Source organism: Setaria viridis, chromosome 8, assembly GCF_005286985.2.
Source record: "Setaria viridis chromosome 8, Setaria_viridis_v4.0, whole genome shotgun sequence".
In the NCBI taxonomy this organism is placed as follows: domain Eukaryota; kingdom Viridiplantae; phylum Streptophyta; class Magnoliopsida; order Poales; family Poaceae; genus Setaria; species Setaria viridis.
In genome coordinates this window covers 38,535,430-38,560,121 of record NC_048270.2, presented here as the reverse complement: position 1 = coordinate 38,560,121, position 24,692 = coordinate 38,535,430, and the positions used below count along the sequence as shown (strand labels likewise).

General features: G+C 54.3%; 1 protein-coding gene across 2 annotated transcripts; it reads left to right on the top strand.

Annotated features, from left to right (window-relative positions):
* Positions 1–680: 680 nt before the first annotated feature.
* LOC117833607 (disease resistance protein RPP13) lies at positions 681–23,670 on the top strand. Of its 2 annotated transcripts, XM_034713171.2 has the most exons (4): positions 704–1,712; positions 18,036–20,138; positions 21,655–21,746; positions 22,997–23,670. In XM_034713171.2, exons 1-4 carry the CDS (start codon positions 886–888, stop codon positions 23,014–23,016), a joined length of 3,042 nt encoding a protein of 1,013 aa, XP_034569062.1. In that variant the 5' UTR covers positions 704–885; the 3' UTR covers positions 23,017–23,670. The 2 variants fall into 2 exon arrangements, with proteins under 2 accessions (XP_034569063.1, XP_034569062.1); XM_034713172.2 differs by lacking the exons at positions 18,036–20,138; positions 21,655–21,746; positions 22,997–23,670 and adding an exon at positions 10,886–12,385 and having other exon boundaries at positions 681–1,712.
* The last annotated feature ends 1,022 nt before the right edge of the window (positions 23,671–24,692 follow it).

Sequence of the window (24,692 nt, the reverse complement as noted above, 5' to 3'; positions counted from 1 at the left end):
ATAATCCATCCTCCATCGTGTCCCTTGCTGCCTTCCGGCGACAGATGTGGTCATGTGGCCATGCCCTGGCGAAGTGGCGATGACTCCATGCTCGGGTCGACAAAGACACACGGTACGCTGGCGTGCGAGCTGTGCCGACACGGTTGCTCGGTGGGCAAGAGAGGGATCAACAGTACTAGCATCTCTCCAAGCAGATACGGCCAACGGTGCCTTCGTGTTTCTGCGCCCTTGCCGTGACGGACAGGCTAGCACGTCACGTCCTAAGGCCAATCCTAGGTGTAGGTTTGGTTTCGTTGCTTCCAAAAGTACCACATCATGTAGATCATTATCTTCGAAAGGACCATAATACACACACTCACAACTTCTAGCTTCTTTGCGTAGAGTAGCGACCCGAAGAAAAATGATAGATCCAGGTCCCACCTACTTGTACACCACAAGCTGTAAATATCAAAGTAATAAATGGTTTCCCCCTTCAAAAACTACTTCAGGCGGCAGTACTCGTAAAATATATGCAGCAAGAAGTACAAGATGGAAATAAGCGTCGTGACAGTGCAAACGAGATGTGTGTGATGTGCGTGTGACTGTAATGCGTCAGTGCGTGCGTGGGGGTGGTGTACGCAAATTCAAACTGTGAATTACGAAGAAGTTTCTGGGGGCTCGTTTTTCTTCAGAGCAATTTAAATAGCAGAATCTTTCCGTCACCTTCACTAGCACGTGATGGATGGACACGGAAGTAATGGCAGCTTGGCCCGCTAGACTTGACTCACGGAACATGGTTGTCTACTCTCCTCTCCTCACACACGGACATCAACCATTGTTGTTCCTGAGAGCCCTCCGCCAAACCCAACATTACTCGAGCTTCCATTGGGAGCTCCTCGCGCGAGCATGGATCTCGTGACGGGGGCCATCGGCAGCATCATCTCCAAGCTGGCCGAGCTCCTCGCGGCGGAGTACAAGCTGCAGGCGGGCGTGAAGCAGCGGATCCAGTCTCTCACAAGGGAGCTCGAGAGCGCACACGCCTTCCTCCAAGAGATCGACAAGGTGCCCCCGGACCAGCTCAACAAGCAGGTCAAGATCTGGGCCTGCGAGGTCAGGGAGGCATCCTACGACATGGAGGACGTCGTCGACACCTTCCTCATCCACGCCAAGGATCCCGAGCCCGTCAACAAGAACAAGAACAAGCTCAAGCGGCTGAAGGAGAAGATCGGCACCTTGTTTAGCAAGACCGTAGCTCTCCATGACATTGCCAACGCGATCGAGGAGGTCAAAAAGAAGCTCAAAGAGATCGCCGAGCGGCGTCAGAGGTACAAGATCGACGATTGGGTGGCTAGTCCTGCCACACCATCCTCGTGTATTGATCCGCGCATCGCGCCGGTTTACAGCACCAGCGCGTCCATGCTCATTGGCATCGATGAGTCCAAGGAAGCAGTCATACAGATGTTATCCCACGATGACATGAAGACAAGGGTTGTCTTTGTTCTTGGATTTGGAGGACTTGGCAAGACCACTCTTGCCAAGGCAACATATGACCAGCTTAAACAAAACTATGAGTGTGGGGCTTTTGTTTCCGTTGGCCGGAATCCGGACTTGGTGAAAGTTTTTAAGGATATTCTCTACGATCTTGACAAACATAACTCTGGGGACATTCACTCTACACAAAAAGGTGCAGATTTGCTCATCCGCCAACTCCTAGACTTCCTACGAGACAAGAGGTACAGACTCCCGTAGCCACCCAAACTCTACGCTAGCTGTTAGTGCTACAAGTAGTCGTAATTCTAGTATATGTTTTTTTTTAAAAATAATTCTAGCATATGCTAGTCCGTCAACCTATACTTTCGCACGGCTTTGTATATTTTTATCTTTATTCATTTATGATAGATTTTAGTTAGTAACTACTTTGTATATTTTTTCATCCATATTCATAGTTAGTAATTGCACCCTTAGTCCGAGCAATGTATTCATCATGAAAATTGGTATTTTCATTGCTTCTTCCATAGATGTGCAGTTGGTCTACATGTTGTATCATGCATGTATACACATTAAGTTAGTATTTTTATATTAATAATAACAATATTTTTAGAATTATATATTAGTGTACTTTGGGATATTTATTCATAATGGTATATTTAAGAAATTTAGATTTGGATTTAGTGATTATTTTTAGTAATAGCAGATGTGGGTAATTAAAATACAAATTTAGAGAACTAGATAACTAATTTGGATGAAAATAGAGTTACTTTTTGTTATTTTTCATGATGCAAAAGGTGGATAATTTAGATATAGATATAGAGGGTTTGGACTATTTTCATAATGATAGATGTGGTAATTTTTTAGAAAATATAGTAGATCTGGCTCTGATGATTAGATTCTACCCACTGATAGTTGGATGTTCTAGTTTTCATAAGAATTTTTAGAATGTATCTTATTTTTAATAGCATATCTCGTGAGTAATAGCAAGATAGTACCCTACTGTTCCAAGTTTATTTATCCGCTTTCTTATGAATTGAACTCATATACGCACAAAATTCCGGTTTGCATGTCTGTATGAAATAAAAGAACATTAGAGATGCACTTTGAAGTGTACTATTATAGATTAGTCCAGATATGTGACTTTATACTTTTAGTGTAAGTTTATATTTTTCCTTTTTCTTAATTGAGCTAACATGATGCTCCCTCAATAATGAAATATAAGTGACTTTGAGTTTGTTCTAAGTCAAACAATCCTATTTTTGACTAAGTTTATATAAAATAACAATAATGTTGGGGGGAAATATTAATGACCCCCTAACAGACTGCTTAAAGAAGCAAACATGAAGGCCCAGGCCCACCAAAGCATGATCAAATCTCCGCCACGCCTGACCCCGGCACCAGGATCGGGAGCGCCCGACCCCCCTCCGCAAAATCTCCGCCTCGCCCGACTGCGATCCCAGGGTCGGGAGCACCCGACCCCACGCCGCGGAGTTCTCCGCCTCGCCCGACCCTAAGCAAAGGGGTCGGGCGCACCGGGGCCCACAAGCCCGGGAACCCCCTCGGATGCGGTCCGCATAGACAAGACAAATCCTGTGGGTCCCCCCGTCGGCCTCGCCATAAATGCACCACAGAGTTGGCAGAGGGCAGGGCGACCGAGCCCCTCACGCAACCTGGCGCAAGTACCCGTGCATGACCGTCTTGTGCAGGCTACAGTGCCGGCGGCCAGTTCTCATTCGCCACGGAGCACTCATGACCTGCGCCGACCGGAGCAAAGGAGAGAGAGGCCTGTCCTTGGGTCCCGCACACCCTCGAGTCCCGCGCACCCAACAGTGCGGACGTGACGCCCTCCCTCTCAGCAGCCATCGCCGGAGCAGCGGTATCCACCGTTCTCCCTAACGGACGCCGGGGTAACGACGAAGCCGCCTCATCATGATCTAACCTGGTACCTACGAACATCGAAGTAGCTACCTACGGGGAATAACAACACTTGGCATCCGGCGACCTCCCCCTCCGGCATGCACGGCGGCACGCGTTCAGGGTCGGCAGGATATCAGGGCGCCTGGGATCTCTCCCCTCCTTCCTGCCTTACTTTTTACCATCTTACTCTTTACTCTTTACGGGCCTTTCTACCCGATCCCAATTGTAACTCCAGCCGTCCCCTTGTGATATAAAAGGAGGAACCCAGAGCCGGGGGGAGGGGATGGAGGGAATCAGCTCCTTCTCCCGTACACCATAGTAGACCACCACTCTTCCTAAGAGCACAAAAACCGAAGAGACTTGGGACCAGTCCCTCTCTCGCCAATCTATAACCCCCTACTACAGAACCCCCGCACGGGTAACACGAGCATCCTCGATACTGGACGTAGGGCTTCCTTTGCCCGAACCAGTCTAATCCGTGTCTCCCGTGCAACCATCTGAGGCTCACGCGCATAAAAGAAATTTACTAGTCTAAGTCTTGATCCGCTGATCTTGACAACGACAGTTGGCGCGCCAGGTAGGGGACCTTTGCGCGTACATCTCCAAGTCTCAGATGGCCAATCGCGATAGCAGCTTTGCTCCAGGCTCCCTAATCCGTTTCGGCAGCCTGGACTTCCTGGCCACCGGGAAAGGGATCGAGCTGATCCCTGTCCACGTCCTGCCCGCTCATCCCGCTGCCCTCGGCACCACAGCCAAGACGGCGACGAGCGGCCGGACGCCAGCCGGAAGGGCCTCACCAGAAGGATGGCTCTTCGGGCTACGCAACGCCACGGGGGCTCACGGTCGCCTCCTAGCGCGGTCCCTCGCCACGTCACCTACGAGCAACGAGCTCGTGGGCGTGGCAAGGACAATCTCCGACACTGGCTCTAGTAACGAGAATCCCCGGCCCTCGCGCGAGTGCTTCATGGCTGATGCGCACTCCGAGGGGTCCAATGGCGATGGTGCCGAGGGGAGGCAACGGGCTCCCCCCTCGGACGCCGCAGCTACAACGGGAGCCTTACCCAGGGCCCCAGAATGCTCCCAGCAACTGGAAGCGCACGTGGGCGCTCGCCAGGGAGTAGAGCACCCCCATCACGAGGGGGGAGCGTGGCAACGGGCGCGCGACGTCCAGGAACGCATCTGTGCGGATGGAGAACGCCCGCCGCTCTTTGCCCGCGCTAGCCAGAACGTCGCCGCCGCGGCGGTGTTACTCCGACAGCTCCCCGAGCCAGCAACGCCCGAGGAGCGACGGGCGCGCCAAGAGATGCGTAACCTGCTCGAGTGCGCCGCCGTCCAGCAGGCGGAAAGTTCAGCGTCTCGACGACGCGGCCAGAACGCCAGTCGGGCGACGCAGGGCGCGCCCCCGGAACGGTGGGGGGAATCTGTTCATCAACCCCCTCCGGAGGTGAATCCGGCTGCAACCGCCCAACGAGCACCGCCACCCGCGATAGGCGAGGCCCGATCCGTCCACCAGCGCGTCGGCCTCGTCCGCGACGCCCGCGACACGCTGAACACGCGGAGACGCTCCCGCGCGGACAGGGGGGACGGGGCGGATCGTGGCTACCACGTCCATCGCGGCGGGCGCTACGACAGCGGGGAGGACCGCAGTCCGAGCCCCGGAGCGGCCGGACCTCGGGCCTTCTCCACGCGCATCCTAAATGCGCCCTTTCCGCCGCGCTTCAGGCAGCCCACGAGCGTGGCCAAATACTCGAGGGAGACCAACCCTGGAGTATGGCTCAGCGATTACCGGCTTGCGTGTCAAGCCGGCGGGGCGGACGATGACCTGTTCATCATCCGCAACTTACCCCTGTTTCTGGCAGACTCTACGAGAGCCTGGCTAGAACATATCCCTTCAGGACGCATTCGCAACTGGAACGACCTGAAGGAGGTTTTCGTAGGAAACTTCCAAGGGACGTACACACGCCCTGGCAACTCCTGGGATCTTCGGAGCTGCCGCCAGGGGGCGGACGAGTCCCTTCGGGATTACATTCGGCGCTTCTCCAGAAAGCGCACCGAGCTCTCCAACGTCGCCGACGCCGACGTTATAGGGGCCTTCCTAGCAGGGACCTCTTGCCGACCCCTCGTCCACGAGCTAGGGTGCCGAGGCACGCGAACCATGGAAGAGCTCCTCAACATCGCCACTAGCTACGCTTCTGGTGAAGAGGCTGTCGGAGCGATCTTTGATCGTTCCAAAGGCAAGGCGAAGCGGGAGGAGGACGCCGACGAAGGCACCTCCAACCGCCAGCAGCAGAAGAAGAAGGGCAAGCAGCGACGCGAGGCTCCACTCGTAGCCGCAGCCGAGCGCAAGCGGGAGCAACCGCCCCCCGACGGCGCTCCTGGCTTCTTCGACAAGCTGCTTGAGGGGCCGTGCCCGAACCACGAGTTCCCCGTCAAGCACGCCTACAAAGATTGTAACCTCATGAAGAGGTTCTTTGTGGGCAACCCGGCGAAAGGTGACCGGAAGCGGAAACCCGACGAGGAAAGGAAGGGTGACGAGGAAAAGGAAGACGGCTTTCCTAAAGTTGACGGCTGCTTCATGATCTTCGGAGGCTCCGCAGCATACGACACCAGGCGCCAGCAAAAGCTAGAGCGCCGGGAGATCTACGCGGCCGAGCCTGCGACCCCGGCTTTCCTCGATTGGTCCGGACCGGCCATCACCTTTGATAGGTCCGACCACCCGGGACGCGTCCGGCATCCGGGGCGTTACCCTCTCGTCGTCGATCCCATCGTCGGCACGACACGCCTCACCAAGGTACTCATGGATGGGGGCAGCGGCCTCAACCTCCTCTACGCCGAGACCCTCGACGCCATGGGAATCGATCGCTCCCGTCTCCGTCCTAGCAAGGCTCCCTTCCATGGCGTTGTGCCAGGAAAGCAGGCAACGCCTCTCGGGCAGATCGACCTGCCCGTCACGTTCGGGACCCCTTCTAACTATAGGAAGGAGGTCCTCACCTTCGAGGTGGTAGGGTTTCGCGGAACCTACCACGCCATCTTGGGACGGCCATGCTACGCGAAGTTCATGGCAATCCCCAACTACACCTACCTCAAGCTCAAGCTGCCAGGGCCTAATGGGGTCATCACCGTCGGCACAACCTTCCAGAAGGCATACGAGTGCGACGTCGAGTGCTCCGAGTACGCCGCGGCCATCACCGTCTCGGGCGACATGGTAGCCCAGCTTGAGGAGACGATCGAGGACCAGCCCGACGCCAAGCAGTCAGGTACCTCCTTTGAGCCCACTGAAGGCATCAAGGAAGTCCCTCTCGACCCCGGCAGTTCCGGTGGCGGGGTCGTGCGGATCAGCGCAGCCCTATCCCCCAAATAGGAAAGCGCGCTCGTCGACTTCCTCCGCGCGAACAGCGACATCTTTGCGTGGAAGCCCTCGGATATGCCAGGCATCCCGAGAGAAGTCGCCGAGCATTCCTTGAACATCAGGGCCGGCTCTAAACCAGTGAAGCAAGGCTTGCGCCGTTTCGACGAAGAAAGGCGCAGGGCCATTGGTGAAGAGCTCCAGAAGCTCCTGGCGGCCGGGTTCATCAAGGAAGTACACCACCCCGAGTGGTTGGCCAATCCTGTTCTTGTACCAAAAAAGAACGGGAAATGGAGGATGTGTGTCGATTATACCAGCCTCAACAAAGCGTGTCCAAAGGATCCGTTCCCTTTGCCACGCATAGATCAAATAGTCGACTCAACCGCTGGGTGCGAAACACTCAGCTTCCTTGATGCGTACTCCGGCTATCACCAGATCACGATGAAAGAGGCCGACCAGCTCGCTACCTCCTTCATCACCCCCTTTGGCCCCTACTGCTACGTTAAGATGCCGTTCGGCCTCAAAAACGCGGGGGCTACCTTCCAGCGATGTATGCTTAAGTGCTTCGGAGATCTCATCGGGCAGACCGTTGAGGCCTACGTCGACGACATCGTAGTCAAATCCAGGAAGGGCGATCAGCTCGTTCCCGACCTGGAGCTAGCCTTCGAAAGGCTAAGGGATAAGCGTATCAAGCTTAACCCTGAGAAATGCGTGTTTGGTGTCCCAAGGGGCATGCTGCTAGGCTTCATCGTCTCCGTGCGCGGCATCGAGGCGAACCCGGAGAAGATAGCGGCCATCAACGACATAGGGCCGATCCGGAACATGAAGGGAGTGCAGCGCGTCATGGGATGCTTAGCATCCCTTAGCCGCTTCATCTCGCGCCTCGGCGAGCGAGGACTTCCTCTCTATCGGCTCCTGAAAAAATCCGACCGCTTTGAGTGGACCAGCGAGGCGCAGGAAGCACTTGAGAGGCTCAAGGATCTCCTGACAAAAGCCCCAATTCTAGTTCCGCCGGCCGACGGCGAGACCCTTCTACTCTACGTCGCGGCGACCACCCAGGTGGTCAGCGCGGCCCTGGTAGTGGAGCGGGAGGAGGAGGGACACGCTCTTAAGGTGCAACGCCCGGTGTACTTCATCAGCGAAGTATTGTTCGAGTCCAAGTCACGATACCCGCAGATCCAGAAGCTCGTCTACGCCATCCTCATCACGAAGAGGAAGCTGCGTCACTACTTCACCTCCCATCCGGTAACGGTCGTCTCTTCATTCCCGCTTGGTGAAGTAATCCGGAACCCAAATGCAACAGGAAGGATCGCGAAGTGGGCGCTTGAGCTTATGGATCAGGGTATCACCTACGTCCCCCGCACCGCCATTAAGTCCCAGGTACTTGCCGATTTCGTGGCCGAGTGGACAGAGGTACAAGCACCAACGGCAACAGAGGAGCAGGAGTACTGGATGATGTACTTCGACGGGTCGCTGATGAGGGCCCGCGCCGGAGCAGGCCTCGTCTTCGTCTCTCCGTTGGGCGTACGCATCAGGTACATGATCCGCCTCCATTTTCCTGCATCCAACAATGTCGCTGAGTATGAAGCCCTGCTCAACGGGCTCCGCATCGCCATCGAGCTGGGCATTTGTCGACTAGACGTCCGAGGCGATTCCCAGTTGGTCGTCGAACAAGTCATGAAAGAATGGAGCTGCCATGACCCTAAAATGGCCGCCTACTGCAACGAGGTACGTAAGCTCGAGGACAAGTTCGACGGGTTGGAGCTCAACCACGTCGCAAGGCGCTTCAATGAAGCCGCCGACGAGCTCGCAAAGGCGGCGTCCGGCCGGATGCCCGTCCCCGACGGCGTCTTCGTTAGCGACCAGCTGAAGCCTTCGATCCGTTACCCGGAGCCAGCAGAGGTCGGCGGGGCATGCCCAGCTTTGGGGGTGGGATCCGAGCCAGGGAAGGTCGGCAGCACGCCACCTGTCCTGGACCCGAGCACCGATCCCAAGGGAACCAACGCTGCCCCACCCGACCCGGCCCCGGAAGCCAAGCCTTCCGACCCCGCGGTTATGGAAATCGAGGCGGGCCCCGCGGCGGGGGCCGACCCCTCGACCGATTGGAGAGCCCCGTACCTCGACTACCTTATCCGCGACGCGCTCCCGACCGACAAGACCGAAGCCCGCAGGATCACGCGCCGTGCGAAAACCTTCACCATCATCGACCAGGAGCTTTACAAGCGAAGTCACACTGGGATCCTCCAGCGCTGCATCCCGATCGAATAGGGAAAGGCGCTGATCCAGGACATCCACGCTGGGGCTTGTGGTCACCACGCTGCGCCAAGGACGCTTGTGGGCAATGCCTTCCGACAAGGTTTCTACTGGCCGACCGCGGTCGCGGATGCTACACAGGTGGTCCGCACTTGCGAGGGATGCCAGTTCTTTGCCCGCCAAACCCACCTGCCCGCGCAGGCGTTACAAACCATCCCCATCACGTGGCCGTTCGCGGTCTGGGGGCTGGATCTCGTCGGACCCTTCAAAAGGGCGCCCGGGGGCTTCACCCATCTACTTGTCGCTGTCGACAAGTTTTCCAAATGGATCGAAGCAAGGCCAGTGGCGCAAATCAGGTCCAAGCAGGCGGTACAGTTCTTCACCGACATCATCCACCGCTTCGGGATCCCGAACTCCATCATAACCGACAACGGTACGCAGTTCACCGGAAAGAGATTCCTCCAGTTCTGCGACGACCACCACATTCGAGTGGATTGGGCGGCAGTTGCGCACCCCCGCACGAACGGGCAAGTCGAGCGAGCCAATGGCATGATACTTCAGGGTCTCAAGCCACGGATCTTCGACCGCCTCAAAAAATTCGGCGGACGATGGGTTGCGGAGCTCCCAGCAGTCCTCTGGAGCCTGAGGACGACCCCCAGCCGGGCGACAGGGTTCACCCCATTCTTCATGGTCTACGGGTCAGAGGCCATCTTGCCCACCGACTTGGAGTATGGGTCACCGAGGGTCAAAGCATACGACGAACAGGGAAACCAGACGTCACTCGAGGACGCACAAGACCAACTCGACGAGGCGCGAGATGTAGCCCTGCTACACTCAGCTAAGTACTAGCAGGCCCTACGGCGTTACCACAGCCGCAGAATACAAGGCCGCGCCTTCAACGTCGGAGATCTAGTGCTCCGCCTCGTCCAAGACAACAGGGGTCGGCACAAGTTGACTCCCCCATGGGAAGGCCCGTTCATCGTCGCACAAGTGCTGCGGCCAGGCACCTACAAACTGGCAACTCCCGACGGGCAAATCTTCAGCAACGCCTGGAACATAGAACAGCTAAGGCGCTTCTACCCCTAGCTCTCATTTTCAAGTTATGCATGGTCTTGCCATCTTTTCCGTTCTTTCGGTTAAGCTCAGGGGTATCTGACCCTGGCCTCACTCCAGGGTCGCATACCCCTCGGGGGCTACCAGTTTTGTTCTTCTGCGAAAAAAGAAACCCTGAGCCACTTTGGCTCAGACCCTTTCGTTTAAGCTCAGGGGTATCCGACCCTGGCCTCGCTCAAGGGTCGCATACCCCTCGGGGGCTACCAGTTTTGTTCTTCTGCGAAAAAAGAAACCCTGAGCCACTTTGGCTCAGACCCTTTCGTTTAAGCTCAGGGGTATCCGACCCTGGCCTCGCTCAAGGGTCGCATACCCCTCGGGGGCTACCAGTTTTGATCTTCCACGAAAAAAGAAGGCCTTTTCTTTTAAACTCAGGGGTATCCGACCCTGGCCTGGCTCCAGGATCGCACACCCCTCGGGGGCTATCAGGGGTCCCGACCCCAGCCGCTGGGCACCGCTAAAAAGAAAACGTTTTTTCTTTTTTCAAAAACCGAACACTCCCTTTCGAAAACCTTTGGATGCAAAAAGATAAGGATGCGCGAACGGTGCTCAGCCAAGTTGCGATCGGACTGCGAAAAAGCCTACGCCCCAGCGGCTACGGTACCTTCGCTCATCAAAAACTTACTGACGCACCCGGCAACACATCCTAAAGCTTTCAAAGACCAAAGGAATAACAAAGGGAAACGGTTTCCTTAGCGCAAAATAAAAAGTCATAAGAACAGGCCCGTATGGCCAGCACAAACGAGTTCAAAACGACTGACTTAAGTACAAACTTTTTTCGGGCGCAAGCCCGGCACAGTTAATTGACAGGAGGGTCGGCTGGAGCAGTGGTCTCGGGGTCAACAAGAGCGGCGGTTTCAGGGTCGGCGACGGCGGCGGCTTCAGGGTCGGCGACGGCGGCGGCCTCAGGGTCGGCAGGAGCGGCCTCAGGATCGGCAGGGGGGACGGCTTCATCCTCCAGGAGCTTCGCGAGGGCCTCCGCCAGCGCGGTCACCGCGGCGTCGATCTCATCCAGCTCGGCGTCGGTGTAGCCGGCGCAGTACCCCTCACTCATCCCGACAAAATTAATGTCGGCATAGTGAGAGCCGAAGACCCCGAAGGCGCGCCGCACGCCAAGGCGAAGCGCGTCCACGGTGATCTCGCGACGACGACGGCGCACCTCGAGGACATGAGCCGGCAGCGAGCTCGACCCCTCCTCCGGAGCAACGCCGAAGTCCTCGCAGATGACGCGAACCGCATCCCGCAGGGTGCCATGCTCACCACGCTCCTCGTCGAGCAGAGTCCGCAATCTGGCGAGGTCACCTGCAGGAGCCACTCGAGAAATCCCACCAAGTCAGAAGAAGCAAAACACCAACGACATAAAAACGCGGGAGCAGAAAGAGCCTCACCGTCGGCCTCGGCCTTCAGCTCGCGCTCCCTGTCGACGCTGCGGGACAAGGCGGACTGGAGCCCCTGCACCTGCAAACGGAGTTGCTCGTGCCCCGCGCGGAGGGCCGCACTCTCCCCCCTCAGCCGCGCCAGCTCCTCGGCGTCTCGGCGGGCCCGCTCAGCAGCAGCGGCTTTTAGCCCCTCTGCATCGCGGCGGGCCCTGTCCATGGCGGCCTGGAACTCCTCAAGGTCGAGGCGGGCCTTCTCCGCGACGGCCTGGAGCTTGGCCTCGGCACGCCGCGCCCCCTCTAGCGCCACCTGCTCACGCCCCTCCAGGTCGCGAACGGCCCCCTGGGCGGCGCCAAGCTGCAGGGTCAGATTCCTGGAGCGCTCCCTCTCGGTGTTATAGTGCTCCCAGAGGTTCCGCTGCCGCTGGAGGAAGTCAGACTTCTCCCGGCTGCCCTCTTGGAGAGCCTGCAAAGCGGCATGCCGTTAAAGCAAAAAAGCAAAGAGAAGGGACTCATCGCCGAGCGGCAGGAACAACATACCTGGCTGCCAGGGACCACGGTGTTGGCCAAAACTCCCAACGCCGAGGTCAGAGCCGCCTGAACCTGGGCGCCGCCGCCATGCACCGCCTGCCACCTATGCCACTCGGCGGCATCATCCAGTGCGTAGCGGCACCTCGGCGGGTCGTCGCGGGATGTCCAGCGGAGGACGGGCCCTCTCCACGCCCCAGGGACAGAGGAAGCCGAGGGCGGAACAAGGGTCGACTCTGACATCACCGTCGATGACGACATCACGACGCCAGAAACCCCTGGATCCGCCGACGACTCCGGCGCCTGCGCACCCGTCACCACCGCAGCCGCTAACGGCACCCCTGTGGGCACCTCCGTCTCGGCCGCCAGAGTCACCCCCGCGGGAGCGACCGGGACGGAGACCCCGGCCTCCGGCGCCGCTGCCTTCGCCGCCGCCGCGTCCTCGGGAGCAAGTGCCCCCTCTGCCTCCGACCCCGCCATGGCAGCGGGGGCATCCACCCTGCCCTCCGTCGTCTCCGCCTCCTCCGCCTCGTCGGCGTCAAGGTCGATCACCTCCCCGGCCTGAGGGCAAGGGGGGATCATGACCTGAGCCGGAGGGGCGATCGGTGGAGCCGCAGACGGAGTGGAGTCCGCTCTCCCTCCTGCGGCTGTCTCCGCCGCCGTCCCGCCAACCGACTCCGCAGCAGCCACCCCCGCGGGGGGACCTGTGGCCACACCAGGAACCCCGCCAATCGCCACCGGCGGGGCTGCGGCCCGCCCCCCGGAGGAGGATGATGTCAGCAGCGCCTTCTTGGGCGCCAGCCGCAGGCTGACGCCGCGGGGGAGAAGTACTGCGCGTCGACGGTCGGGCGTCAGCAGAAACGAACGGAAAAAGAAAAGAAGGATGACACATAGGAAGAGTTAACTTACGCCCTCGAAGCGCAGGGGCGACGCGCGCGCTTCGACTCGGAGCCGGACGCCGACCCCGGGGCGTCTGGCAGTGGCCGCTTGTCGCCGCCCCGTTGCCCTCCGCCAACAGGCGCGGCGGCGGAGGCGGTCCCCACGGATCCCCAAGGAGCCCCCCGAGCGGACTCCTGGGGAGCGCCCCGCGCCGGACCCAAGGCGGCGGCAGGGGCGGACTCTGAAGGCCCCTGAGGGGCGCTCCGTGTCGACACCAGGGCGGCGCCTCGAGCCGACCCCAGGGGAGCGGCCCGCACCCGTTCCTGGGGGACGCCCTGGGACGACCCCAAGGGGGCGCCCCGCGCCCCTTCCTGGGGTAGGCCCTGCGCCGCCCCCTGAGGAGCAGTCCGCACTAGCTCCTGAGACGTGCGCTGAGCCGACCCCTGAGGGGCGGTCCGCGCCGGCTCCTGGAGCACGGGCTGCGCTGGCCCCTGGGGCACAGCCCCAGGACCCTGGGGAGCCGGATCCCGGGAGGACGCTCCCGCCGCTGCACCCCCTACAGTCGTCTGCGGGGGTGCGTCACGAATCACCAAAGCCCTCGAACGGGGGGCAAACAGCTCTTCCTCATCCTCCTCTTCCTCTTCTTCTTCTTCTTCTTCTTCTTCTTCTTCTTCTTCTTCTTCCTCGTCGTCGTCGTCATCGTCAGACACGACCGCCCCTCTCCGCCGCCGTAGGAGCTCCTTGGCGGCCTTCTTCCACCGCTTCTCCGTCTCCTTGTCCTTACGGCGCTTCTGTTCCTCGGCCCGGAGACGATTGCGAGCCCTCCGCTCGGCACCCTCCGGCACCGGCAGGAGGGAGTCCGCAACCTGGGTCAGCATGCCCTGCAAAACGTGAAGGAGGATCCGCATCAGAACAACAAAACAACGGAACATCAGGAGGGAGAAGCGGTGACCCAAACATCTTACCAGGTCTACGAAGCCCGGCTTCGGGCGCATCGGCGGATGCCCGGGGATCGGGTAGTCGACGTCCTTGTCCTCCAGCGCCTCCCGGAGTCGTTGCCGGATCTCGGAGGCAGCGAGCGCGCCTGTCGCCAGGACGGTGCCCTCGGTCGGCATGTCGGGGGACATGATGCCAAGCGGCCGCACTCGGAGCATCAGCGGCGCCACCCGCCGGGCGTGGTACGCGCCGATGACCCCGGCGCCGGTGAGCCCCTCCCACTTCAGCTGCCCAATGGCCTGCAACAGGTCGGAGATCTTCCTCTTCTCCTTCTCCACCGGCCCGTACGCCCATACGTCGGGCGCCGCATCGATGGTGCAGCCGGTGAACGCCGGCAGGGGGGAGTTCGGGTAGTTCTTCACGTAGAACCACTGATTATGCCACCCCTTGTGGGACACCGAGGTCTTCACCGTCATGTACTCCTTGGAGCGAGTATGACGGAGATGAATCCCGGCGCACCCAATCGGCACCGGAGGCGACCGCTGCTGGCTCCCGGCCTTCCCCGCCTTCTGATACAGGCTCACCGTGAAGAAATACTTTCACAGCTCGAAGTGGGGCTCAATCCCCAGGAATCCCTCACACAGCGCGACGAATGCCGCGATGTGCTGGATCCCATTGGGGTTGAGGTGCTGGAGCTCGAGCCCGTAGTAGTAAAGAAGCCCGCGGAAGAAGCGGCTTGGAGGGGAGGCGAATCCCCGCTCGTGGAAGTGGGCGAAGGAGACGACGTAGCCGGCGGGAGGCGACGGAACCTGCTCCGGCCCCGGCAGCAGCCACTCGTCCGCCGCCGTCTTCTCGCAAAGGAGCCCCTTCCGCACCAGGCCCTCGGCGCGGTTGGAAGTGAAGTGGGAGACTCCCCAGGAAGCCATCGCCAAGAAAGGGAGTGGATCGACGGAGGCAGAGACGAAAGCACGCGGCTTGAGGCGACGGGAACAAGGCGAGCGAGGCAAGCGCAAGTGAACTAGGAGGAAGGCAAGGAGGCTCGAGCGCGAAAGGAGAGGAACAGGCGCGGCGTACTCCTGCTTTTATAGGAAAGGTACCGGGGAAGCCAAACCGACGCCACGGCCGCCATAAATGCGGCGCCAGGTACGCCCCCGCCGCGCCCGTTTCCTTTTCGTAAACCGCGCGCACGATCGGCCGCGAAAAACATCCTATCTTCCTCGATTCGCGGGACGACGCTACCATAACTCCACTCCCCGGGTATCGCGCCCACGACGCTCCCCACGATCGGCCCAGGCATGCCAACCGCTCCGGTCCAAGGCCCGCAGGGAGGTAAGAAAGGGATACGGGGCTGAAAACGCCCCTACGGCCCAATACGGTCCAGGGGTTCGAAAGCTGGCCCAACACGGGTTCGACAGCTTCCTCAGGACATCCCCGAGCAAGGGGTGAGAAGGGACGGGCCCGCTAGCGGCCAACACCCAGGCGAGCGAACGCCAAGGGCGCCCCAACCTCACGTTCGAGTCCCGCTCAGTGTAAAGTCCATGGTTTTTCCACGGGGAAAGGCAACGAGCCCTCAGATCCGGTCGAACGGATCCGAGAACTATATGAACTGACCGACGGGAAATTGGAGTACGCCACCAGCTTGGCCCGAGCCGGACCCCCCCGAACGGGGACCGGGACTCCACTCGAACTTACCCGTTTGCAGCTCAAACGAGCACCACGGTTCGTCCAACTCGGATAACGTGGCCCGGCTCAACCCCTCCGTCCTAGCGAACGGACGCTTGAGGGGCAACGATCAAAAAAGTCGACCTGGCCTCCCGATCGGTTTCCTGCAACGAGCAGGAGCTCGGGGGCTAGCCTCGCAAACAACTACCATGCGTGTGGTCACAAACTGGCAGGTTCTCTCGAGCACGGCGGAGATAGAACAAGCGCGCCATTATACAGAAACCGGCGGCGAAAAGCGAAAGGAGCCTCCGGAGGAGCACTCCTGCTCCACCACAGGCTCGGGGGCTACTGTTGGGGGGAAATATTAATGACCCCCTAACAGACTGCTTAAAGAAGCAAACATGAAGGCCCAGGCCCACCAAAGCATGATCAAATCTCCGCCACGCCTGACCCCGGCGCCAGGATCGGGAGCGCCCGACCCCCCTCCGCAAAATCTCCGCCTCGCCCGACTGCGATCCCAGGGTCGGGAGCACCCGACCCCATGCCGCGGAGTTCTCCGCCTCGCCCGACCCTAAGCGGAGGGGTCGGGCGCACCAGGGCCCACAAGCCCGGGAACACCCTCGGATGCGGTCCGCATAGACAAGACAAATCCTGTGGGTCCCCCCGTCGGCCTCGCCATAAATGCACCACAGAGTTGGCAGAGGGCAGGGCGACCGAGCCCCTCACGCAACCTGGCGCAAGTACCCGTGCATGACCGTCCTGTGCAGGCTACAGTGCCGGCGGCCGATTCTCATTCGCCACGGAGCACTCATGACCTGCGCCGACCGGAGCAAAGGAGAGAGAGGCCTGTCCTCGGGTCCCGCACACCCTCGAGTCCCGCGCACCCAACAGTGCGGACATGACGCCCTCCCTCTCAGCAGCCATCGCCGGAGCAGCGGTATCCACCGTTCTCCCTAACGGACGCCGGGGTAACAACGAAGCCGCCTCATCATGATCTAACCTGGTACCTACGAACATCGAAATAGCTACCTACGGGGAATAACAACACTTGGCATCCGGCGACCTCCCCCTCCGGCATGCACGGCGGCACGCGTTCAGGGTCGGCAGGATATCAGGGCGCCTGGGATCTCTCCCCTCCTTCCTGCCTTACTTTTTACCATCTTACTCTTTACTCTTTACGGGCCTTTCTACCCGATCCCAATTGTAACTCCGGCCGTCCCCTTGCGATATAAAAGGAGGAACCCAGAGCCGGGGGGAGGGGATGGAGGGAATCAGCTCCTTCTCCCGTACACCATAGTACACCACCACTCTTCCTAAGAGCACAAAAACCGAAGAGACTTGGGACCAGTCCCTCTCTCGCCAATCTGTAACCCCCTACTACAGAACCCCCGCACGGGTAACACGAGCATCCTCGATACTGGACGTAGGGCTTCCTTTGCCCGAACCAGTCTAATCCGTGTCTCCCGTGCAACCATCTGAGGCTCACGCGCATAAAAGAAATTTACTAGTCTAAGTCTTGATCCGCTGATCTTGACAGCGACAAATAATATATATGATATCAAATGAGCATCAATAGATCGTTTACGAAATGTATTTTCATAGTTTACTTCTTTGGTACATTGGATATTAAATTTTTTATTTATAAACTTTGATCAAACTCACGATACTTTGACTTAAGATAAACTCAAAATCCATTATATACAGAGGGAGTAGTTTCTTAGTCACTAATTATGAGCCCTTAACTATCTTACTCCTATATTATAAGGTGTCTCCATTATTGACAACTCAGCTAGCTATATGTGCCAACATCAGACTCGTTCTATATGCTTGGCACAATGAACAAATGAACAGAGAGAAAACTAGCTACTAGTTAATAGGTACTCCCTCTGTGTGGCCAAGTGTGTCCGTTTAGAAAATTTCAGACACATTAGTAGTGATGACAAATGTCTATGTTGCCCCTAATAACTAATACTAATTGTAATTGAAACTCGTGCTATCCGTTTAGTTTCCCGTATCCTAAATAAACGCATGTCCATTGGAACTAGAGAAAAAACATCAATTGATCATTTGATTGGCTCTACACGCTTCTCCATATATTTTTCTTTATTGGTGTGAGTGTTGTTTTAATTAGATGATGTTTACTAGGAGGTAAAAGAACACTCTTTGTTGGATAAATTTTAGAGTCTAAAAGGAGACCCTTTGCAGGACGGAGGGAGTAGTCTATAGTGCATTTCCTTACATATGCAATATGTATTTAACATCTCTATAGTTTTGAAGAATGTGCTATATTAGTTCAATGAATATATTATCCATTATGGTGAAATGGTCAATCTTATAGCTATCAATAAGTTGACTTCACCGTTGGAGGCAGTCACTTGCAGCTGATTGCCAACCAGTCAGTAAAGATTCAGAATCATTAGTTTCATTAGTGTTATAACATGACGACTAGTTTTCTATTTGTTCTCTATATTCATTCACGGTTCTTGTTATATAGATAGATGTCTTGGATACTTGTACTGACTCTGCCAGCTCTTATTGCACTATTGTCATGTGGGTAGGTACCTAATTGTCATTGATGACGTATGGGAGAAACAATCTAAGAAGAGAATCATAGATGATGTTTTGAGTACTCAGAATAATAAAGGAAGCGGAATAATAATAACCACTCGTAATTCAGAAGTTGCCACTGGTGATGAGGTATACAAATACAAGCTACAACCACTTTCGGATGATAACTCAAAAGAGTTATTTTATGCAAGGATATTTGGTGGTGAAGGTAAATGTCCTGATAATCAACGCAAGAAGGTATCCGAAGTAGCTCATAAAATTCTGAAGAAATGTGGTGGTGTACCCTTAGCTATCATCACAATGGCTAGCTTACTGGTAGGAAAATCAATGCAAGAATGGTATGAGGTGTGCAACTCTATTGGTTTTCGTGATAAAGATAAAGAGCAAGTAGATGATACTCTGTGGATAGTGTCTCTTAGCTACTATGATCTCCCTTCTCACCTGAAGACTTGCTTACTGTATCTAAGCTTATTTCCAGAAGATTATTTGATTAAAAAGGATGCTTTGATATGGATGTGGGTAGCTGAAGGTTTTGTCAATGAGAAACCAGGAATCAGCTTGTATGAGATTGGGGAGGGATACTTCAACAACCTAGTTAACAGAAGTTTGATCCAGCCAGTGGAGGATGAAGAAACCAGAATCATAAATGGATGCCGTATCCATGATATGATTCTTGATCTCATCCGTTCCTTGTCCCGTGAAGCAAAGTTTGCCATGGTATTCGACAACAGTACTGAAGACACATTGTTAGGAAGCAATGCACGTAGGTTAGCTCTCCACAATGATTCTCCTCTGAACAATCATACGGACACAGCACGAGCAAGGTCTCTGTTTGCTTTTACGGGCTATTGCGTTCCAAGGGTCCAGCTTCGGAGCTTTAAACTCTTACGTGTGCTATATTTGGAGGGCTTTTATGGTTTTCCCTTCTATGAGGATATTATTGGAGATTTACTTCATTTGAGGTACCTCGGGACAATCAAGTTAGATGGTTTGGAGCTTCCGAAAGAAGCAGCTTTCAAGTTTCTTCGGGTGTTGTATTTGGAGGACGACAGGTTATTTGCAACGGAATTATTACCATCGAGCGTGGGCATGCTAACACAATTGGTATGCCTACGTGCTGGGAATCATAGCCTGCCGTGTGGGGGAATCAAGAACCTGACGTCCCTGCAGGAGTTGCACATACTTCCTAGCACGAGGGGCGATGACAAGTCAATCGGCCAGTTCGTGAAAGATCTGGGCAACCTACACGAACTCAGGGCACTCGGGACTTATACTGGCCAAGTCAAGGACAAGAGAATGCAATCGGACTTCGTGAATTCACTAGGAAATCTCCACAAGCTGCAACGTCTGCAGCTGTTCGGTGAGAGTGTAACTGTTGAAGATGGAGAAGGAGGACGGGAGGAGAACAAATGGAACAAATGGCAGCTCCTGCTCCCGCTCCCGCGAGGACTCTGCCATTTGGTTCTGGGCATGGTCCCTGAATTGCCGCCATGCATTGATCCAACGCGTCACCCCAACCTCTCCCACTTGACCCTGACTGTCCATGAGATGGGTGACCAGGGTCTGAAAATCTTGGGAGAGTTGCCAGAGCTCCATTACCTCAAGCTCACGCTGTCCCCGAGATGTAGCAGCACGGCAACGATAACTGGTACTGCCGCTCATGGCTACTTCCAGAAGTTGAGATCCTGCTCGTTCCCTTTGTCAACGATCCAGTTTGTGGTCAACGAGGAGGACTCGAGTGTTTCATTCACAATCACGGTGTCTTCTAGATTGGGTTTTAAAAAGAAACCGGACAACTGCAGAGTAGCAGGGGCCCTTATGCCAAACCTGGAAGTGCTCTGCTTTCGCATCAACGACTGCAAGAATGGTAGCTTTGACAATCTGGGCTTGGAGTGCCTCCCTTCGCTTCAGAAACTAACAGTAGTTTTCAACGATTGGGATTTGCCTTGTGATGTGGCCGAGAATGTGGAGGCTGCAGTGAGGCGCACAATTCAAGCCCATCGCAAAGTGGAGGCTGCAGTGAGGCGCACAATCCAAGCCCATCCCAACCGGCCCACACTCGAAATTAAACGTGGACGGCTTTTGGTGAACAGGTGCGTACCTGCTCACATGGACTCCTCGTAATTTCCATCTAATCTTCAATTGATCTCATGATATGTTCTAACTAAATTTTGAATTCCAGCGAATCAGACAGTGATGATTTAACCAAAGAAGAATGTAACACCCAAATTTTTAAAGAATTTAAATTCACTAAAATTTGCTCGATTAGGATGTCATTTAAATTTCTAGGCATTTAATTTTATTTTTCTCTAAATTAAATTAATTCATCATAGGAGTTATTTGTGCATTGCATGCTGGTGCATTTGTTTTGATTGATTGTGTTTGAATCAAATTTGAAATTCAAATTTAATGTCTAATTTTCAAAACCTTTCCTTTTTCTTTTTTTCTTTTTCTTTTTCTTTCTTCTCTAGGGCTGCATCCTTCTCCTTTTCTTCCCGCCCCAGCTCTACCTTCCCTCGCGGCCCAACGCCAGCAGCTCTACCGGTCGCTCCATTTCTTTTTCCGCCGGCCCAGCTTCCCTCCCTGCTCGGCCCACCTCTCCTTCCTCCGCGGCCCGCGAAGCAGCACCGGCCCGCTCCCTTCCGCTGATCTGACGGGTGGGGCCCACCCGTCATCCCCGTCCTCCGGCCGTATCCGGCCGGGACTCTTCCCTCGACCGCGCCAGACTCCGCCCGCCTCCCGCAACCGCCGCGCGAGTTCCCCGCGCGGAATCCGCCACCTACCCTTATCCCGCCGCCATCCGCCCCTATTTAAGCCACCACACCCCCGACCTCGAGCACCCCGCACCAACACCCGAAACCCTAGCCGCGAGCTCTAGCGCCGCCACCCAAGCTCCGCAAGCCTGCCGCCATAAGGTGAGCCCCGCCGCCTTTTGGCTCACCCCGAGGGCTCAAATGAGTTCGCCGTGTCCCCCGATTTCTTTCCGTGCAATCCGCGCACGAAACCGAGCCCTAGAGCACCTTTTCGGCCAACTCCGGCGACCCCGCCACCGCTCGCCACCGCCTGCCGCCTTTTCCGCCTCCGCCGCGCTACCACCGATGAGCGCAACCGTCGGATCCAGATCCGACGGCCCGCAGCGAGTCAACCGGATCGCATACCGGTCAATCGCGCCGCGCCGTGTCGCTTTTGCACTTAAGCCCTTACCTTTTCCGCAAATCAACTCGCAGTCCAATCTAGTTCAAAAGTATTTGTGTTTTGGTCCTATTTTCTTTCAGTTTGGACCCTGAGTTTCTCTAAAATCAACCCGCCATCCATTTTGGAGTTTTTGCACGTTAAACCTTCGGTTTATACACGTAATTACATATAAGTCCTCGGTTTTTCGCAGTTTGACCCTAAAGTTTTATTTTTCTCGCAAAAAAGCCCCTGGATCTTGTTTTAATCATATCTTTTGCATCTTAACTCCGTTTTTCGCGTTCTTTATATCCACGTGTTCATTTTAAAGCATAGATTAATCTTTCAAGCTTGTTTTTTCTGTTTAATTGTGATTGGTGTACTATTTTCTTACTTTTTGCCCTTGTTTGCTTGTATGTGCTCGTGTGATGCGTGTAGACGTGCAAGATTTCGACGGGTTTTTCGATCCTATACACCTTTAAGCCTTCAAGTCGTCAAGGAGTACGAACAGCAAGAGCAAGGCCAAGAAGGCAAGTCGTGTCCTTGATCACTACTTTTCAGTCCTATACACCTTTACTTTCTCGTACTCAACAATTATGCTATGCACATGTTAAGATTAAATTGATGGGTCCTAATTAAGGTTCGCCTAGGTTCAAATTACCTTTGCCTTGACCAACCGGGTTTACTTTTATGTTGGGTAGCTCATGCTTAGTGCTTACTTGGTATATGGTGGTTTAACTGAACCCAATGTTTAATCTTGCTTTACTTTTGTTATACCTTTCATTAATACAAGATCACAAGTCTTTAATCGGAACATGGAGAACCACTCAGGAAAATAGTGCTACCACAAGACTAAATGGCTCTGGTCTTGGCTGAATAATTAGAAACACTAGTCTGGGGTAATCTTACCGAAAGGGCAAGAGGGGTGGCGGCAGATGGGGTATAGCACTCACTCTCTTGGGACGTGGGCTTTGCTAAGACACTGTATCCACTAGGGGACTGTTATGCTCTGCTACTAATCCGGAAATCTTAGCGGGTTACCACTTATTAGCGAATCTTTGTAAAGGTCTTGTTGCGTACCTATGCAATCACACCTCGAAAGTGTGGTATGGTGCATTGCAAACACCGCATGGTTGGGTCCAAAGTTCTTTTGAACTTTTTACGCGACTTGTGGGTGAAGATGTGCAACCTCTGCAGAGTGTAAAACTGATCGATCAGCCGTGCTCACGGTTAAGAGCGGCTTGGACCCTCACATGATAATACTATCGAAAAATGGACTTAAATTGTTGTCATTTTATGCATATGTTGTTTACTTTATGCTCTTGTTTAATTTTGGATGGTATGAACTTGTACTTAGTTAATTGCTAATAAAAATTGATCAACTTAATTAAAAGTTGATGTTGATTAAACCTTAGCCATACCTTGATTGGCCTTACACTACACTATTCCCCACAACTTGTTGAGTACCAACCATAAGTGTACTCACCCTTGAAAAACCGCTGTTAAGACCAAGATAATCCGGTGGAGTACTTTGACGACTTTGAGGAGTTCTAGGTGTACGGTTCTTCAGTCAGCTGCCTGTGGTGACGTTGTCGTTTTCGGAGTCCGCTACGTAATAATTTAGGCTTGTGTTTTATTGAGACTTTCGGTCATGTAATAATATTTAATACTCCCTCTATTCGATTTAGCACAGTCTTTGTTATTCACTTATGTCATACATGTGTAGAACTTGATCCTGGTGCATATGTATTGAAAGCACTCGGTTTGTCCTTAAAATTAGGTGTGACAAAGAAGAAATAAGAAGAAGAAGACGAGGAGGAGAACGATGACGATGAGGTTTTATCTATGGGCAATGAAGATGTCACTCAACAAAGATTAGATCAAGAGGAGGATTTTACTCAAAAAAAAGATCAAGAGGAGGACGAGGAGGACGCCATTGGAAGATAGCTATTGAATCGCTTCAGTTTGGATTCCAGCTACATATGTTCGTTTTGCGGCGGGGCGGGGGGCGCCGGGCGGCGGGGCCGGGGGCGCCGGGCGACGGCGGGAGGGAGAGAGGAGGGAGTAGTGATGGGTGGGAGTGACGGGGGGAGTAGTGAGAGGGCCGGGCACTTAAGTCCTTGGGCGGCCGGGCACTTAAGTCGTCGAGTGTCCTAGGGGTGACACTCGGTGAAGGGTTCTTTGCCGAGTGTCTACCCTAGGACACTCGGCAAAGCTATTTTAAAAAAAATTAAAAAATATCCAACAGTTTCAAAAAATTGTCAAAAATTTACATGAAATAATATATATTCTCTATTGACTGTAAAAAAGTCTTGTAGTCAAATCAAAACTCGACCGTCATTTTGACTCCAAATCTTATGCAATCCTTCTCAACGTTACTATTTTTCTTCGGAAATACTTCGGTTTGTAAACATCGTACGTGATGAAATGTGCAAAACATTCTCAATTTTTTTCCACAGCCTCCACCTATGATATCATCACATCATGACAAATCTCATAATTTTCAGACTTTGCTTATTTTTTTTATAATTTAAAAATACCACTATCACACGTTCGTGGTCGTGTTTCCTGAACAAGATGTTCGAAATTTCTTGTCATTTCATGGGTCAGGTCTCAAATTGGGCCGAAAAACATGAATATCATTTTTCTACTCATTTTCTTCCATAATTTGAATCACTTGCAGTTCAAATTTGACTTATACAAAAAATTCCCTTGAAATGCAATTAATTAAATAAATATAGCAAATAAATCCAAAAATATACCAAATTTTAACATGGAGTACCACATGTTGTATGTGGGGAGTAGAAAAAATTTCATGGTGAAAAGAGGAAAAAAATTATTTTTTTGCCTAGTGTCAAAAAAAAACACTTGGCAAACCCCCCTGTTTGCCGAGTGTTTTTTTTGACACTCGGCAAAGAGGGGGCTTTGCCGAGTGTTTTTTATTTGACACTCGGCAAAGCCCCGATTTGCCGAGTGTTTTTTTTGACACTCGTATTTTTGGCTTGGCACTCGGCGAAGAGCTTGTTTGCCGAGTGCTCGAAAAAAAACACTCGGTAAAAAAAATACACTCGGCAATTTTCTTGTTTCCCGTAGTGTTCCTTCTTTCAGTTGCTACATATGTTCGTTTTGTGGCTGCTTCAGTGACATAATCTGTAGGCAGTCAATCGTAATATTGTTTCAAGAGTCGCCTGGATGGACTCTGTTTCTGGGCAGCATTATCTTCGACTCTATTTCTATTGTTTGGATAACCCTACCATTGGATTTTGTTGGTATCAAACTCTCTTTTGTGTTTGAGTCAGTGTGACAGTGTAATAAGAGGCTGCTGGCTCTCTTGTGTCTGTCCTTGATGGCTACGGTCGTGGATTTCAGCCCCCTCCCCCCCTTCACCCACCCCATCCACCTTTTGTTTTTTTCCTATATGCAAGGTCAAACATTTTCTATCTGTTTGCCCTAAGAGTATTCATTCTGGTGGCTTC